We start from the raw sequence: 17081 nt of genomic DNA, 5'->3' as shown, positions 1-17081 counted from the left end.
CATGAGCATGGCACCTTATCTTAAAACAAGCATAAAACAGCTGTAATACTTATACATGACCTATGTACAACTACTAGCCAATTTACATAGCCATGGCAAACAAAAATCTGAACCATCAGTAGCAGTCTCAATACCTATTTTATTATAAAATCATTACTTAAAAAGAAAAATGTTTTGTCTCTAGTGCTTTGATGGATGAAATAAAAATAATCAGTAATCTTTCCCAAGATGAGAACAGAATCAATAGATTAAATATTAAAGTAACATCAGCATCAACTAGGTATAAGCATACAGCTCAAACTTTGCATATCCCATTTATCACAGTAATTACTGTTCATGAGAGGAATGATGAAACATCTGCTGCATTAATACTTATAAACCTACAGACTCCTGTATGGCCTAAAACTTTTCCATGGCATGGTGAATTAATTCTACAATGTCAATTCTACAACGTTAGTTCATATGCATGATCCATTCTACAACGTTAGTTCATATGCATGGTCTATTCTACAATGAAAATGTTAGGACTAAAAAAAGACAAGACATAACCAGAATAACCCTTTTATTCCTCAAAATAATGCATTATTCATATAGTTATGAATAAGAGATTCACAAATTCCAATTAATAATGCTTGTAATGTTTTATATAGAAAGTAACGGGTAGCTTTAAAGTTGCATAATGACTTGAGGTCTCTTTGTACTAAGTATGAAATTGTGTCCTGTCATTCACAATATGCACAATATGCAATCGGTATACATGGTACACACAGTGCTACGTTGAGTGATGTATATATTTGCAGTTAAGCAGGTTGTACATTTTTTAAATTTTACCCTTACATTTCATCCTACTTATTAATGCTGATGAACATTTTTAAGAATGAAGTTATTTATTTGAAGTGTAGTGTGGATAGGGTAAAGTTTACATTTATAGCCAATCTTCATTTATTCCCTAATCAGAGTCACTGCCGCTCCCAGAATGCTGTGGAAAGGTAGACACACATTAAACAGTTATATAACATATAAATACTTTTTTTGTCACCCACTCGCATGTTAATCATGAGTAGTAACTGTACATTTTTGTGTTGTGTTTCTCACCTTTCCATGTTTCCCATGTTTGCCATGCCCGTGCCCATGCCCGTGCCCATGCCCATGCCCATGCCCATGCCCATGCCCATGCCCATGCCCATGCCCATGCCCATGCCCGTGCCCATGCTCATGCCCATGCTCATGCCCGTGCCCATGAAAAAGCCCATGCCCATGCTCATGCCCATGCCCGTGCTCATGCCCATGCCCATGCCCATGCCCATGCCCATGGTGAGGTCCATGTCCTGGCCCACATCCTGGTCCCTGGATATAACCTCCTTGGCCATGCTTGCATTGACAAGGTCCTTGACATACACCTGCTGGACAGAACCCTGGTACGCCTGGATATGAGGGTTGGGGCTGGTATGGCATGTTTGGATTGGGGCAGGGCTGTCCAGGTTGTCCCCATGGCCCTGGATACTGTGGGTAGTTGGGGTTCATGCTGGTGCCAGTAAGACACACTTTCTTCTGAAATAAAAGTAACATCAAAATCATGTTTTATACTTTGTAGTAAATAAATTAAAGCCATACTTTATATTTTGTAGTATGTGAGAGAGGATTTTGAAAAAAATACATTTCATAATAATAAACTGGCTGGCCACTGTTAAGATCTTAAGAGACCTTATGGTTTGAAGATCTCCATTTTGTGTTAAAAAGGGTGCAAAATGAGAATATTTGTTTTGTTTTGTCATTAAATATGCTAAGAATAATTCAAGAAATGACACATTAGCATTTCAACATATTCTAAAGACCCTGAATAGCTTGCTTAAAGCAAGAAATCTTATAGTTATATTCTTTAATTGTTCAAATATAAAATGAAAGCTGACAATAACAATATTAACAATAATATGTGTTGTGACTTGTTTATTATTTAAAAACAAAGAAAAAATGCAAAAAAAAAAACAAAACACTGAAAGCTCTGCCAGTTGCAGGAACAGTGAAATGATGTAATAGGCTCTAGAACAATCATGCACTACCGTGCGCTAGACTTAATAAACACATGACCCTTCAGTGAAGTGAAAACCTTTAACAGCATGCCAAGACATAAACAACCTCAACACATAACAGTGGTAGGTATCAACATCAATATCAGTGTTAACACTAATTACGGAGTGGCCATTTAAGCTACAACTGAAGAAAAAGAAAACAACAGAAAGAAAAAGAGTAAAAAGAAAAGCTGTTTAAAGTCATCTACACCATATACTAAAACAATGACAAAATGTTCACTTACAGCAATGTCTCTAAAAATCCAAGGTGTGTAAAAGCTCAGTTCTAAAAGGACACACAACAGGTAGAGAAGGGAAGTTCTTTGTCTCTTTATACAAGCTTTGAGAGCCTCAGTAAAGAGGTCACATGTTATGCTTATGCATTCAACTCACCTACCAATAGGAGCTCTGAGTTGGAGCAGTGCAACTTAGACCTTAAAGACATATACAGAAAAGTTTCATTATAGAGAGAATTTTATTATTATATATGTTATACATCATATTTTGTATTAACAGAAAATGACAGAATTTAAGCATATGTGTGATAATGATTTGAAAGTATAAAATGTATTACAATAAATTTAAAACAAAGGGATAAATATGTTTGGGATTCTTCTGAGAAACATTTTAGTCATTTTTGTTGGCTTCTAGATTTATTACATTTGATGTTATTGGTAACCATTGTATGCAATACTTCTTTAAAATAAAGCAATCAACATAATCAACACCAACAATTTTTATCACAAGTTTTGGTAACACAAACTGGTACACATTACACATTAATGAATATAAATAAATATACTAATACAAAACATAGTCTATGAAGAAACTTCCTAATACATGTTATGACAATATTAAAGCATACAATGTGTGAAAAATTGCATGAAACACCCCTGTAAATAAAAGTCCCAAACAAGTCAAGCCACTGTTCACATGACAGGTAATCAAACATGTTTTCATTTCTGTGTCAATCTTAAAAATAACAGGCATAACAGGTTGTCTAAGTAAGGTGTGGTAATTCTTTGTTTGTAATATTTAGCAAAAACTTTTTGGACAAACTGTTTTACAAAAAGTTTCATTGTACAGAGAATTTGATTATTATATATGTTATACATCATATTTTGTATTAACAGAAAATGACAGATATGAATATAAGCATACATATAATAATGATTTGAAAGTATACAATTGATCATAAATTTAAAGAAAAAAGGAATAAAATATGTCTGTGATTATATAGAAATTTTGTCTTTGTAATTGACTTCAAGATTTTTCATTTAGCAAATGTGACTGGTAACCAGTGTATGCCATACTTAATAATAAAGCATCATAATGGAATGCAGTTTTTAATGACATAGCAAGCTTTGTTAACACACACTGTACTAGTACACATTATTGTATATAAAGAGAGATACCAATACAAGACATAAACTATGAAGAAACTACCCAACATGTCATGACAATAATAAAATATAAAATGAGAAAATGAAATAGCATGAAACATGCCCATAACTAAGACTCACAAACAGGTCAAGTCACTGTTCACATGACAGGTAACCAAACACATTTTAGTTTCAGGGTCAACCCTAAAAATAACGCTACATAACATACATATTTGCATAACAGGTTATCTAAGAAAGGTGTGGCAATTTTTTATTTGTATGTAATATTTAGTATTTAGTAGTAATAATGTTCACTGTTACAGTGTGTTTTACAAAAACTTTAAAACAATTCCATATACTGGAACCAAAGTTTCAGCTGCCTAGAAGACACACACACACACACACACACACACACACACACACACACACATACACACACACATATACACACATACATACATGTGTTTTAATGTTACATAAATTCCCAAGCCTAAACTTATCCTGATCAAATGTTTATTCCTAAACACAACTAGAGCTGCAAATCTAAATAAAAGTTAGTATAGGTGACGTGTGCACTCACTTGCGTGTGTACACATGCACACTCTCACACACACAAAGATGTTTACTATTTATGGTGCATCAGTTTTTCTCGGTGATGTCTGAGGCACTGATTAGATCTAAAGAGCCAACAACTATGGAAATCCCTAAACCTGGCATGTGAATTTACCAGTTGTGGACTAGCAATACATTTCTGTAGCAGTGATTACTGCATAAATTAAAGGAAAATACTGTGTGTAAAAGGTCAATACCATGTGCATCTAAACTAGCTCTAAACCTAGCAACCTATCAGTAGCATCAATCTCTACAAAATCAACAAATATGTTTCTGATATTTTAGCAATCAATGTCTTCAGATGAGTATGGTTTTATTTCCAACATACAAAGAGAAACCAATAAAGAAATTATACTGTTTACAAAGAGTTGACTGAAAAGAGACACATTCACAGGATGAAGAATGAAACATATCATGCATTTGTGTCACGATCAGTCCCTTCCATCTTCCGTATTTTCCCTGTCTTCAGTTTAGCTCCGTTCCATAGTTTCGTTTTGTCCTCACATTGATTGCTTACACCTGGTCCCTCATTTCTAGTTCATGTATTTAAACTCTGTTGTGTGCTTTGGTCGTGGTTGTTCATTGTTTGGATGTTTGACTGTTTCATGCGTTTGAATTATTGTTTGAATGTGTTTCGTTACGGTTGTTTCTTTGTACTCCGTGCCTTTGTGTTTATCTTAGACTTCGTGTTTCCTAGCCTTAGCTATAGCCTGCTTCCCCGTTTGCCTTCGTGTGTGTGTGTGTGTTTGTTTTGTTTAATCATGTACCCTCGTACTCTCTGTGTCAGCTCTATGACCCTGGACTGCCTAAACGACTCTTGGATTTTGGATTTGCCCATAATAAATCTCGCTCCTCTCCGCACATGCGTCCACCTCCTTACTGCTCAACGTTACAATTTGACACAAAAACCATGCAGCTTTACTTCTAAAAAAGTAGATGATGAGAATATGAGGTGTGGAATAATGTCTTTCCCAGATGTGATTCTTCAGTTAAGCAACAGAAATATACTACAGGTACATGAGGTGCGTGCATCTAAAGGTTGAGGTTCACTTTCAGGAAAACATGACTGATTGACCGGGGACAGCTGCTCACCCCACAGGTCTTTAAGATGACAAAAACATCTTTTATACCAAAGCTCCACATGTGCAAAAAAAAGACATTCAAAATTACATAAAAAGTACCAAATCAAGGAACATAATCTCTGCAATCATAAGAGATCAGTGTACATACTTCAGTTCTAATCTCATATTAGCAGCAAATCAGTTTTTATGAAAACTGAACACTTTTCAGGCATTAAAGCAGGCCATGAAACACTAAAGCAATGCGAACTCCTCACAGTTGACCCCTGAGTGCCTCAAAGTTTCACCTTCCCAGCTAGAGAGCTAAAGGGGTAGAGGCGTGAGAAACGGCCCAGGGTCCAAACAGGAAACACATTCCTGTAGGATGTGTAACTAATGGCACAGCTCTTGTTGAACACACCAGCAATGTTCTCCTGCAAAGCTCAAGAAGGGTCTGGATTATGTACATTTTTTTCATTTTAAAAGAACAGTAGACTGACAGTGGTGACTACAAATCTTAATGCAAAAATAAACTAATGGAAAAGCACAGCTCACCTGTGGCCAGTCTCCATTGGGAAGCTGCTTGTCAATCAAAACTTGTATCCCACGCTCTATGACTTTGTGGTCAGGGTACCTACAGTATGAATAAAGGAATGAAGGACTTTATATGCAGTGGATAAATATGAATTTTTAATTTAAAAAAATTAAAATTCTGATTAATAAAAAGAAAATCTTAAATCAATCAATGAGCATGCTTAAACAAATGCACTTGGGGGATGGTGAATACCTGACAGCCATCAGACCCAGAACAGCCCAGCAGGTGTTGTGTATTTGTGAGTTTTTGCTCTGTACATAGCGACGCTGTTCACATGACTCAAAATCCTCTCCCCAGCCACCATCTCCCATCTACTTAGAGAGCAGGAAGTCACAGGCCTGCCTCACCTCAGCACACACCAGCCTGCAGCACGAAGAACAGGAAAAGCCAGTATGACAGCTTGACTGACTTATGAGCAGACCAGAGAACAAAGTCACTTTTTAATGTGGTTTATGGGTCCAGAATATACCCATCATACCCATTCTAGAAAATATAAAGATACATGCAAACGCTTCCAGTCAAAACCAGACTCCATATGTAAGGCACACTCCCCACGACCTGCAAGGACAGACACAAAAGTAAAAGAATAGGCACATATTTACATATATTATGTATTTAGTAAAAAAAAATTGATTTTGTTTTCTTTGTAATGTATGCAATACATTACAGAATGCTACGTTGTAACGTATCTGCTGGCCCGAGTGCCGATGGGCGTGAAGCAGGACGCACAGACTCCTTCGATGAGGTGACACATTTATTAACAAAAGACATGAACAACAACACGGCACTCATATACAACGTGAATGAAAGAAAGACATGACTCACACGTAACAAAACATGGACTCTAATAACATGGTTACAAACATGGGTGAACCCCCCTGCATGCGGCAGGCCGTACCACGTGACTCGGGGGAGGAGAGCGTTCCGTGACAACATTACAGTAATAACACTAAAAAAATCAATCAATCCCTTTATAAGCATCTATAAATTAATTTATTTAAAAACTATAATTTTAGAAAAGTCCTGTAAATAAAGAGCAAATATGGAGAAGGTGGATGGAAGTGGATGTTGAGTGGTATTTAGTCCTTCCTAATGTGTTGTGTGCAAGAATGAAAAATGATGTGTGAAGAATGAAGGTCACCGTTACACTTAACTTCTGACTTTGAATTTTGGTTTAATTTAAAGGGAAATTCTGAGCTAATTCTACACCCGTAGTAGTGAATTGTATTACTATAGAGAAATCTTTTTCAGGATTCTTTGTGTTTAAAATTAAAAAAAAAAATTGAAACATTCACAGGGCTGGCAATTAGTATGCTAACTTAATGTTTAAACAAAAATATAAAACACATTTGTAGAACCTGTAACTTTTAACTTTTTTGCTGAAACTATTTGTAGATTATGTGAACTATCCTAATTCATTGTTTGAGATGGGCCCAGTCTGTGATTATCTTTAACCGACACAGCAGCATAACCAACCTGAAACTTCTGCTGTTTTGCAAAACAATATAAGATGTAAAAATATAATTATGGCCACATTACATAGTGAGTGCAATTTCACATAATGATTGTGTCCATCTAGGTATATTCTGACATGGGTAATTTATCAGTGCAGCCTTCAGATTTCCTGTTCTGATGGACTGAGGGCATGTTGCTAAATCTTGAAATGGCACAATATATAAGCACAGTCAAAGATGAATTAACCACACCAAGTCCAATACTAAGAGATTGGTACAGTGGATGAGCCACAGAGCAGGACACAGCACTATTTTTTTTGCTTTCCATCAGCCAGTGCTAACTTGATGCAGTCTTGCTAATTGGGGATTTTGCAGGCTTTGTTCTTGGGTGTGCAATGAGGATTTTGTTTAAATTAAACTCCTCATAAAGATATATGACCAACCTGCAGCTATGCTCTACCAGGACCTCATTGAGTACTTCTTTTTCAGTAGCTTGCAGCCTGTGATTTTTGTTTTGCTATTTCCGACATGACTGGGCAACATTTTCATTTTAATATATATGTGGAATCCACAGAAACTATACCCACTTAAGCGTGCTTCAGCGTAAACAAGCAGACACTGCAGTTTTGATTATTTCTGGGGAAAGAGAAAAATATAGTATCTTAAAAGGCAACTTAAATGTGTGACCATATGTGTCATTTTATCTTGTCTACTGGCTATGTTCAAATACATGCATTTTGACATTCCACTTTATGATACTACTCCTGCCAGTTTACCTCATTGCCATGGCAAGAATCATGTCTATATAACATGATAATAATTTAAATTATTTCAGTTAAGCAGTCAGAGTGATGAAAAAGGCAAAACAACATGGATGAGCAGGTTTTATAGTTGTAGTGGTAACTCAGTGGTCAAGGTACTTGATATGTAATTGGAAGATTGTTGGTTCAAGCCCCACCACTACCAAGTTGCCACTATTGGTCACCTGTTCAAGGCCCTTAATCCTCAAGTTGTACTCAGTTATAAATGTAAGTTGTTTTGGATAAAAGCATAAGATAAATGTATCCATTTTCTTGAACCTTCTTTCTGTAAGGTTAAAGGTGGGAAAATAATCAACTCTGTGAGTGAGTTATGAAGTTAGCTTTAGCGGTTTGCTAAATCACAGATTTGTGATTGTGTTTTTTTTTAATCTACTGCTGTTTTAGTTTTCATTTAGAATATAGCCCCTAACTAGATCTGCATGGCATTCATTTGGTTAGTGATCCTGTTTTTATCTTTCCCTAAAGGTATATTCTCTTCCCTTTCTGATTCCTTAAATGGTAAAATTCGAGAGTAGCTACTACCTGCACAGCCCTGGCCCTCGGATTCAGGATTCAATTCAACTGATGGCTTGCCTGCCCCGGTCTTTTCCCCCTCTGAAGCCTCAGACGAAGCGTCGTCATCATCTTCTGCCTCTTCGTCTTCATCCAGCTGGCAGGGCAAAGATGAGACATTGGCCTCGTAGTGTCCTGACTCCTACCAGAAGCAGGGCAGCTTGAAGATGAATAGAGATGAGACACAGCAGTGATGGCATACAGATCCTGGAGGAGATCTCCGTTCCTTCGTTGTCCTAGCGTGTGGCCAGGGGCAGGGCAACCACCTCTTCCATATTTCCTGCTTTGCCTCAACAGAGAGCAGCAACCTTTTGAGCAATTATGAGTACCACCTGGTGCAGAATGAGATGCTATACTTCATCTCCAGCAGCTACCAGGTGCTGGAGTTCCTTGGTCACAGAGGTTTTGGTCAGGTGGCCAAGTGCTCAAAGCAAGGCGCCAATGAAATTGTTGCCATCAGGATCCTGAAAAATCATCCATTCTATGCTTGACAGGGCCAGATCGAGGTGGGAAAGTTGTGCCTACTCTAATTGAGCTTTTGATATGGCCTAGAATCAGCCGTAGCCCTGATTCTGTCAGTTTGTTTCAGTTTTTACAACATGTGATCTGTTGGTATCAGATGTGTTAACTCACACTGTGAGTTTGTATACAACCAGGTTAGCACACTAGTTTTAATTTTCAAGCCATCAGTAGGAGCTAGTTCAGATAACACATAGACAGCTTGAAGCTTACTATAAAAAGAATGCTTAACTACAATAACTATGTGCTAGAAATAAGTGTGCACTTGTTGCACTATAGTGTGCTTGAGAGTAGGGCTGCACATTGTGGACAGTTGTGATGACCCTGCTACACATTAAAATTGCAATAATCATTACAGTTAACTGGAGCATGATTGATTTATATTTGATTTATAATTGGTTTATTTGTATTGAGTCATGTGAGTACTGTTATTTAGCAAAACACTTAACAGACCTGTAGTGGTTTTGTGGTTGTAGTGATGTGTATGGTTTGAGCTTTAGCTACTGTCTTCGCTGTCATTTTTAGGATTAATATAAATAATGAGTTTCTATGGGCTGTTTTTTTTTTACACGTTCATGTTGAAAATGGAAGGATGAGCGCAAAATAAAATTGTAATCCTCTTGCCGTGTGGTGTCTCTGCAGATCCGTTACATCTCCCAGACGCAGGGGCTATCAGCAGAGTACCTGCTGAGTGCAGGGACCAAGAGCACCTACTATTTCCACAGGAGCCCTGACTCCAGCTACCCCCTGTGGAGGCTCAATGTTCGCCAGTCTTTAAATGCCAAACACCATGCTTTTGTTTCATAAGAGATGTAACGTAATGATTTCATGTAACTTAATGGTGGAGCTGAATGGTATGTTTTTTCTTTCCTTTCTCCAGATGCCTTCAGAGCATGAGGCAGAGTGTGGCATCAAGTCCAAAGAAACTAGGAAGTATATTTTCACCGGCCTTGACAACATGATGCAAGTTATTTGGGCTTTTGCCACACATATACATTGCTTTACTGTTGTGATGTAAAATTGAAGAATGTGAGAAACAGCTCCCACAGCTCACATTATAGAGCAGGTAGAGCAAGGTGCTAGTTCAAAGGTTGAGCGTTCGTGCTGTCATAATGAGTAACGCATATAAGTCGCTCTGGAGAATGTTGTCTGCGAAAGGCAGAGTAGTGCATAGTATTTTGCTGCAGAACTTGCTGCATCTTAGGTGCATCGGCACCCTCTGCTGGTCCATAATATGACTCACCCATGGGTCTCTCGCACAAGTCAATATGACCAGTTTGGAAGACACAGACATCTTGGCAGAGAAGGCAGACCAGTGGGAGTTCATCAACCTGCTGAACAAGATGCTCGCGCTAGATGCTGACAAACGGATCACGCCGATGAAGACCCTGAAGCACCTGTTTGTCACCATGACCCACCTCCTCCAGTTCCCTCAAAGTGTACAGTGAGTTGTTCTAGGCCTTCCAATCTACAATCACAGTGTTTTAAAAAATAAATTAAGGAACACCATCTTAATTTAGAATTCCAAATGGAATCAGGGTTTCCCTGGTAGTACTGTAACTTGCCCCCCACCCGTGTCTCTGTGTCTCTGTCTCTCTCTGTCTCTGTCTCTGTCTCTGTCTCTCTCTCTCTCTCCCTCTCTCTCTCTCTCTCTCTCTCTCTCTCTCTCGCTGCAGTGCAAAATTGTCCATAAAATGGATATTTGCAAGCAGCAGTGCGAGCCTGTTTGGCAGTGGGGGTGGGTCTGGGGGTGGGGCCAGCACAACTGCCAACCTCACTGACACCTTTAGCAGCCAGCTCGGCCAGCACAGCCAGGTGGGACAACCGGCACAAGACCCCCCCACCCCACCACCCAAAAGCCTTGCCCCAGAAAATCCTGTGTAAAGCCAAGCCCCACCCCCACTGCCCACTCAACCCCACGCCCTGGCCCCGCTGAAGCCTTCTCGCTCCTCCTTTACTCACCAGCTTGTTGCAAGGCTGATGCAGAGCATGATGGGACTCATTTGGCTGCACTTGCTTGCTGCTTCCAATATCAGCACATCCTATACACACACATACACACACACACACCCCCCATTCAACCCCCAAGCTGTGCAACACAGTGCTGGGCCTTCCACTGGGCCTCTTGAAGCTTGAAGCCTCTTCTTTAAAAGCTATTTGTGTGTGTGTGTGTGGGGGGGGGGGGGTGCGCGCGTGTATGTGTACGTGTGTGCCTATTGCAGGGATGCAACCCGTCACAGCCCATCATCATCATCTCTGACATGCTCAGCCCATCTGTGAACATCATCACCATCTCTAGCGACTCAGAGGACCTCTGACACCCCTGCTGTTCCACCTGCTGCTCCACTATAGCTCAGTCTTTTTAAAGCCATTATGAAATCCTTTATCTTGTGGTTTAACCCTGCCCAGCTGTGGCATGAACCAGCAGGTGAATGTCGTCAACTGCGTGGCCACGCAGGACTCAGACTCATCCACGTGCTGCCCGCTCAGCCCCAAGCACCTGTCAAACTTCGTGAAGTTAGCCGCCAACCTGCCCAAGTCGCTGGCCATGGTCATGCCTTCAGTGATGGCTTCGCCCTGGGAGGGTGTCGTTTCTAAATCCCCAGTCAGCTGTTAAACATTCAAATATCAATTAAAGGCGCAGACTTCAGAATTAGTAGAGGAGAATAGCTGGTCCCATCCTTTGCTGCAGGTTAACATTAATAAGCTTTATTGAGGCAACCTCTGGAGAATGTCTAAAAATAAAACAAATAACCAACATTTTTATACATTTTTATACAGGATGTTAATGGTTTTGGGTCTGCATGAAATTAAACATTTTTATTATGCTGCAATTGTCCTGAATTAATTTATTCTTATTTAGCTCTCAGTGACATTTTTGGTTCAAGATTAACCATCATGCAGATAATTGTGATTAATGCTTTGTTTAATTCAACTATTATACTATAAACCTAATATTTTAATAGGGTTGGCAACTTTCTAGATCAGATTATTACGTGTGTGAAGTGCAGCTGCTGTAGCTATACGAAATATAAATGTCCAAAGTAGCCTAATTATAATATATACAACCACAAATGCATCTAAAATAAACACCAGAAACCTGGTTTAATGGTGATGTACATACGTGCATTAACTCTTGGTAGGACTGCTCGATAGGTAGGATAACAACAGTACACTTGTCCAGCCATATAAGCGAAATGAGCACCTGCTAAGGACTCCCGATGGCCAGCAGAGGGCTCCCAAGAGCGCTTAAATGTATTTATTTATTTTGTCCTATGTTAGCGTCAATTGCAACTCAGAATTCTTCTTAGGGCTCCATGCAGGCATCAGTGTTATGCACTGGAAAACCATCAAGCCTGTTAACCATGCTACCAGGGTTTTTGGTGGCACCATTGAGCTCAGTGGTTAAAGTACTTGACTTATAATCCGTAGGTTGTTGGTTAAAGCCCCACCGTTGCCACTGTTGGGCCCCTGAGCAAGGCCCTTAACCCTCAATTGTCACAGTTGTACTCAGTCATACTTGTAAGTCGCTTTGGATAAAAGTGTCGGGTAAATGTCATGAACCAGTCTACTGTTCTTTTTTTGCTACTCTTTTCAAACATTTTAAGTGTTTAGTCACATACAGAGCATATATGTAAGGTTGCTATAATTACACTTATCCCAACATGTGTAATATACTTCAGGGCAAATTTAACCATTGTGTGTAGCTGCACTATTATATACCTACAATTATTCTTATTTTATCCCTGTTATTCGTAGTGTCAGCACATTAATGTCAGGAAAATACCACATGAATACTTTTAAAGGAATACTTAAAATTACATCTATTCAATGTTAAGCCTACTACAGTCTTAACTTCTAACAAGTCAAGAGAGGTCTCTTTCAGTTTCTGCTTATTCTGTAATTACATAACATATGGATGGTTTTTAACTGAACAACATAAGCTTTTGAAAAATATGTGTATATAAACAAACAAAAAATGATCAAAAATAAATGAACAAAATAAGTGAACAAAAATAAATGAACAAAATAACCACTCATAAACAAGCAAAAATAAACGAACCAAATAAACACTTGATAATGCCCATGCCTCATTTCCCCCTGCTCCTCTGTATGAAAACCCATCCATTGCATTCATGAGACTGCTGAATACGAAACCAAGGCACAAAGGACTACCCTTCAGGCGAATCATTTGTTCTGGCCATACATCAAGGGATACATGGACTTAGGCTGCCTCCTCGTCCTCTACCTCTTCCTCTTCTTCTTCCTCTTCCTACACTATTCACATAAACATTAATTGGAGGTATTATAGGAGTTGTAGTTGGTACAGCTTGTATATTCTGTGGATTGTTGTTTGTGTTAGGGACTGGTTGAGTTATTACTGCAGCTTGAGTTGTCACTTGGATAGAGCACTACTGGGGTCTCAGTGTTGCTTAACTATTATAACAGCCTGAGTTGTTGCATCCTCTTTTTTCTTCTCTTTCTTGTCCAGTTAAACCTATAGCTTCTTCCAATGCATCTAGCACTTCTTCAGCAGGCTTTTCTTGAGCAACATTTGAAAGAGTCTGATTGGTTTCATTTTGATTCCATGATGACCCGGTTTCCTCCAGCCACTTTTTTTGAAAGTTGTTGATGTTCTCATTGAAACAAGTTCCTGACTTCAGTTCCATGTTTTATAGCTGACTGGGATCCATCTTTAATAGGAATTCTTGTCTGATAGCATCCCACATCTTGTTTCTGTGTGGGTCGAACAGAGTACCATCCCATCCATTCTTGATGTAGTTTTCCATGTGTGCCATTGAGAAATTGCTTTCCAGCCTTCCATTTCCAACTTTCTGTGACAAGCTTTTATATCTCCAGGGTCCAATTGATGCTCTGCTGTGCATTCTTCAAAGGCTGTAATCCATCTTTGACCTCCACTATTTGTTTGGCAGTTGTTCAATTAGTCCCTTTAAACCCATAAATGACCATGGCACATAAGTGTGTTTATGTGTTTTATATAATAGTGGACACTTTATAAATTGATATTTCTGTGCTAATCTTGCAGATCATCTAGGTGGTTGTTCATATTCACTTTCACTTTCACTGTATTCTTCATTAAAGCCCATTAAGACTTCTTCCTGTATTCGGGCCTCAGTTTCTTTCATAACTTTCTTTTGCCTTTTCTCTTCCCTTCCTGCAATCTTCTTGGTCATCTCTGTTGTGAATGCTCTGAATTCTCGAAGCTCTTTTTCTCTTCCATGCTGTCTTTGAACTTCTTGTCCTCTTTGTTCTTCATCGTGAATTTTCACTTTATCCAACTCTTTCAACATACTTTCATGTCTCCTCCTCACTTGCTCTTCCATTTCTTTCAACTCTTTCTATACAACATCATATCTTCGTTTTGCTTGCTCTTCTGATTCTATTATTATCTCTCCTTCAAATCATCAGTGAAATGGGCATTTTTCTTCTTTGCATGGCTCAATCCTTGATTCTGATTGTAGTTCTCATGTTAATTTGTTTTCCCAGTATGGAGTTTTTTACAGGGTTGGTGGATCCTTTTCTCTTATCATACCTTCTGAGATAGTCAATAGACTGTTTGGGTTAAGCCTTGAGTTTGGATCTGTAAAGGGATTTCTTTTACTTCCAGCTGAATATCCACACTACCCAAAACAAGGAAGGTGGTCCACTTCTTGTTGAGTCTGGTGTTAGAATTCCTTCTCTTAGCAATCCTCTATTCCATTCTTCAGCAGTAGTCGGTATCTTCACTTTCCCATCCATCTGTACTTTTGATTCAGTCCATTCTCTTGTAGTGAGTTATGGATATAGTTTTGATGTGGCTTCTTGTTTTGGGGCATTCTGTAGTTGTAAATGTTGTTCACATTTATCCTCTGCTTCACTCTTCTGCTTTTATTCTTTCTCTTTCCATTGCTTTATGTGTTTTTCAAAATCTTGGAGTACTGTTAATTCACGCTGTTGTTCAACTAGTTGAGCTCTTGTTCTAATTTTTTGTTGTTTTTCAATATTTCTTATTATTTGACATAATTCTACATCAAAGGATTCTCTCATTGGCCATTTCTTTTCTTTCTTGCTAGTCATTTTGCTAGCCATTTCTTCATAAGTCTTTTCAATTCCTTCTTAGTCCCTATTCCCTCTGATAATATTAAGCTAAGGGGTGTTGTCTCTTTTATTTTATGCATTACTGATTTATTTCACATAATGCATCTTATTTGATGAAATGATGGGGTGGAATGATAAAAATAAATGGAATGGAATAAAATAAAAATAAAACAAAAATAAGTCAATAAAATGAAATAATTACTACTATCATGTCTAGTATCTATTATGTGTTGCTGTTCCTCTCTGCCAGTTGGGTGGGACTGTGTGTGTGTATATGACTACCCCTTCTGTCAGTTGTGAGGGGCTGTATGTGTGTGAATGTAAGACAATCCCTATTCCTCAGCTGGGAGGAGTCATGTAGGTGTGTGCAAAGGAGCTCACTTTCTCTCCCCTGACTGCACTTCTTTCCTACTGTTAGAACTCTAACTCTTCTCTCCCTTCCGTAGTTCACTTCTATGGTAGTAGCCTGCTAAAATACAATATTAGTACCCATGCATTTTTCACTTCACATTTTATTAATTGTTATTATCTTAAACGATGTTCATCATTTCAAATATTATTATTATTATTTTTGAGTATTTCATAACATTAAATTTCCAATAGCCATACTCTGCTTTTTCCATTTTTCTCAAATAAAAACCATTTACATAATTTCCTGAATTAATAGCCATCCTCCTTTGGAACTCAGATACTTAGCTGTTCGGGTGTAAGAAATTGCAATTTTATATCTAACATATCAGGGACAGTATTTTGCTATGGAAATTCATTTTCTACCTTTTTACATTAAAGCAATGTCCATCTCTAATTAACAGGAACATATTTGAAGTAATCTTAACATGTTGTACTCGCAATTTCCATCTCTAAAACTACATATTACATCTGCTTCTGAATTTATATCTGATGTTAAAATGTAATACAGCGGATCACCCCCTACTATGTTATCTTATCTACTAAACAACATTCACCCCCAAACAATTACTTTCCTTTGTGTCCACAATTTTCCTCTTTACTAAAAACATGTATTACAGAACTACATCTATACACACTAATATCCTTATACACTGTAAAACTAAGTCTCTGGTTTGCCATTCAACTTTATCCCCATATTCCCAATCTCTATGTTCCTGAAGCTGTTTATCTCTGCAAATTTCTAGGGTTAAAAACAGCCATCTGATTCCAATTTAAAACTGCTACTATTTTCTTCATCTTCACGGCTTTCTGTTTAGGCAATTCCCAGGAATATCCTGGGCTCAATTAATTAATTCTGGCTACCAGTAATAATGCAGTTTGTTTTCTTTCACATATCACTTCTATTTTTTTCGATTGTAACATGCGCTTCCAACTCCCTGACCTGTCTACCATCTCCTGGTGTTGGCAACGGTTCACCTGCCTCCCATGGCAAAAGTTCCAAAACTAATATCACCTTTAATGATAGCTAGCTAAACAACAAGTATCAATAGTGCATTCACTTCCTTAATCTCAAGTGAGGAAAAGCGGTTTCCGCGTTATTTAAGTTATGTGAATTGGTCAATAACCAAAGTTCTATCCCTACAGAGTTCTCTCAAACCAGTAATAAGATCAAATTCCCTGTGTTTCAATCAATAAATGACTATCCATATGTTTATTTCAGGTGTTCTTCAAAACCAACCATTTTAAGACGTTTAGATTACCTAATATGCCATTTACTTCATTTCAGACAAACAAAATTAACTATATTTAACATTTATCTTATTGTGTGCTTTTTTTCCTTTTTGCTCTGAGCTGTTTTGTCTTATATTTCTGTCTCTCTGTGCATTTTTTCATCTCATATCAGGCATAGCAGAGATCAGATGGCACAATTTGCTGACCATAAAGAATAAAAAAGATACAAACAAAAATATACACTTACTGTAGGCAACAGTGTACATATCACAGGATGCA

At 38.1% G+C, this 17081-nt stretch overlaps 3 protein-coding genes across 5 annotated transcripts; 1 reads left to right on the top strand and 2 right to left on the bottom strand.

Moving 5' to 3' along the window:
* Positions 1-547: 547 nt before the first annotated feature.
* LOC145657561 (uncharacterized) lies at positions 548-2467 on the bottom strand. The gene is made up of 3 exons (XM_081713177.1): positions 2315-2467; positions 1096-1551; positions 548-979 (listed from the first exon to the last, which is right to left on the bottom strand). Exons 2-3 carry the CDS (start codon positions 1368-1370, stop codon positions 943-945), a joined length of 312 nt encoding a protein of 103 aa, XP_081569303.1. The 5' UTR covers positions 1371-1551; positions 2315-2467; the 3' UTR covers positions 548-942.
* Positions 2468-4359: 1892 nt separating this feature from the next.
* On the bottom strand, positions 4360-6545 carry LOC118240981 (lanosterol synthase-like). 3 transcript variants are annotated; one of them, XM_081713176.1, is made up of 5 exons: positions 6384-6539; positions 6195-6274; positions 5909-6079; positions 5677-5755; positions 4360-5555 (listed from the first exon to the last, which is right to left on the bottom strand). In XM_081713176.1, the coding sequence occupies exons 3-5, from the start codon at positions 6025-6027 to the stop codon at positions 5418-5420; spliced, it is 336 nt and encodes a 111-aa protein (XP_081569302.1). In that variant the 5' UTR covers positions 6028-6079; positions 6195-6274; positions 6384-6539; the 3' UTR covers positions 4360-5417. The 3 variants fall into 3 exon arrangements, with proteins under 3 accessions (XP_081569302.1, XP_081569301.1, XP_035379616.2); XM_081713175.1 differs by having other exon boundaries at positions 5909-6274; XM_035523723.2 differs by having other exon boundaries at positions 5909-6545.
* Positions 6546-8890: 2345 nt separating this feature from the next.
* Positions 8891-11679, top strand: LOC113567697 (homeodomain-interacting protein kinase 1-like). The gene is made up of 5 exons (XM_081711716.1): positions 8891-8956; positions 9705-9824; positions 9943-10023; positions 10319-10506; positions 11472-11679. Exons 1-5 carry the CDS (start codon positions 8891-8893, stop codon positions 11677-11679), a joined length of 663 nt encoding a protein of 220 aa, XP_081567842.1.
* Positions 11680-17081: the final 5402 nt, after the last annotated feature.

The sequence above is a fragment of the Electrophorus electricus genome, chromosome 4, assembly GCF_041902795.1.
Source record: "Electrophorus electricus isolate QZ-2024a chromosome 4, ASM4190279v1, whole genome shotgun sequence".
NCBI classification, from domain to species: Eukaryota; Metazoa; Chordata; class Actinopteri; order Gymnotiformes; family Gymnotidae; genus Electrophorus; species Electrophorus electricus.
This window is presented reverse-complemented; position numbering and strand designations above follow the sequence as displayed.

What these genes read in the sequence shown, in the direction of transcription:
- LOC145657561 (XM_081713177.1), bottom strand. Translation starts at nt 1,370, where the DNA reads ATGGCCAAGGAGGTTATATCCAGGGACCAGGATGTGGGCCAGGACATG. An exon ending in AACATGGGAAACATGGAAAG is followed by an intron (nt 980 to 1,095) that starts GTGAGAAACACA and finishes ACCTTTCCACAG; the next exon opens with CATTCTGGGAGCGGCAGTGA.
- LOC113567697 (XM_081711716.1), top strand. Translation starts at nt 8,891, where the DNA reads ATGCTATACTTCATCTCCAGCAGCTACCAGGTGCTGGAGTTCCTTGGT. An exon ending in ACCCCCTGTGGAGGCTCAAT is followed by an intron (nt 9,825 to 9,942) that starts GTTCGCCAGTCT and finishes TCCTTTCTCCAG; the next exon opens with ATGCCTTCAGAGCATGAGGC. An exon ending in CAGTTCCCTCAAAGTGTACA is followed by an intron (nt 10,507 to 11,471) that starts GTGAGTTGTTCT and finishes AACCCTGCCCAG; the next exon opens with CTGTGGCATGAACCAGCAGG.
- LOC118240981 (XM_035523723.2), bottom strand. Translation starts at nt 6,027, where the DNA reads ATGGGAGATGGTGGCTGGGGAGAGGATTTTGAGTCATGTGAACAGCGT. An exon ending in CTGGGTCTGATGGCTGTCAG is followed by an intron (nt 5,756 to 5,908) that starts GTATTCACCATC and finishes TTCATACTGTAG; the next exon opens with GTACCCTGACCACAAAGTCA. An exon ending in CCAATGGAGACTGGCCACAG is followed by an intron (nt 5,556 to 5,676) that starts GTGAGCTGTGCT and finishes TGAGCTTTGCAG; the next exon opens with GAGAACATTGCTGGTGTGTT.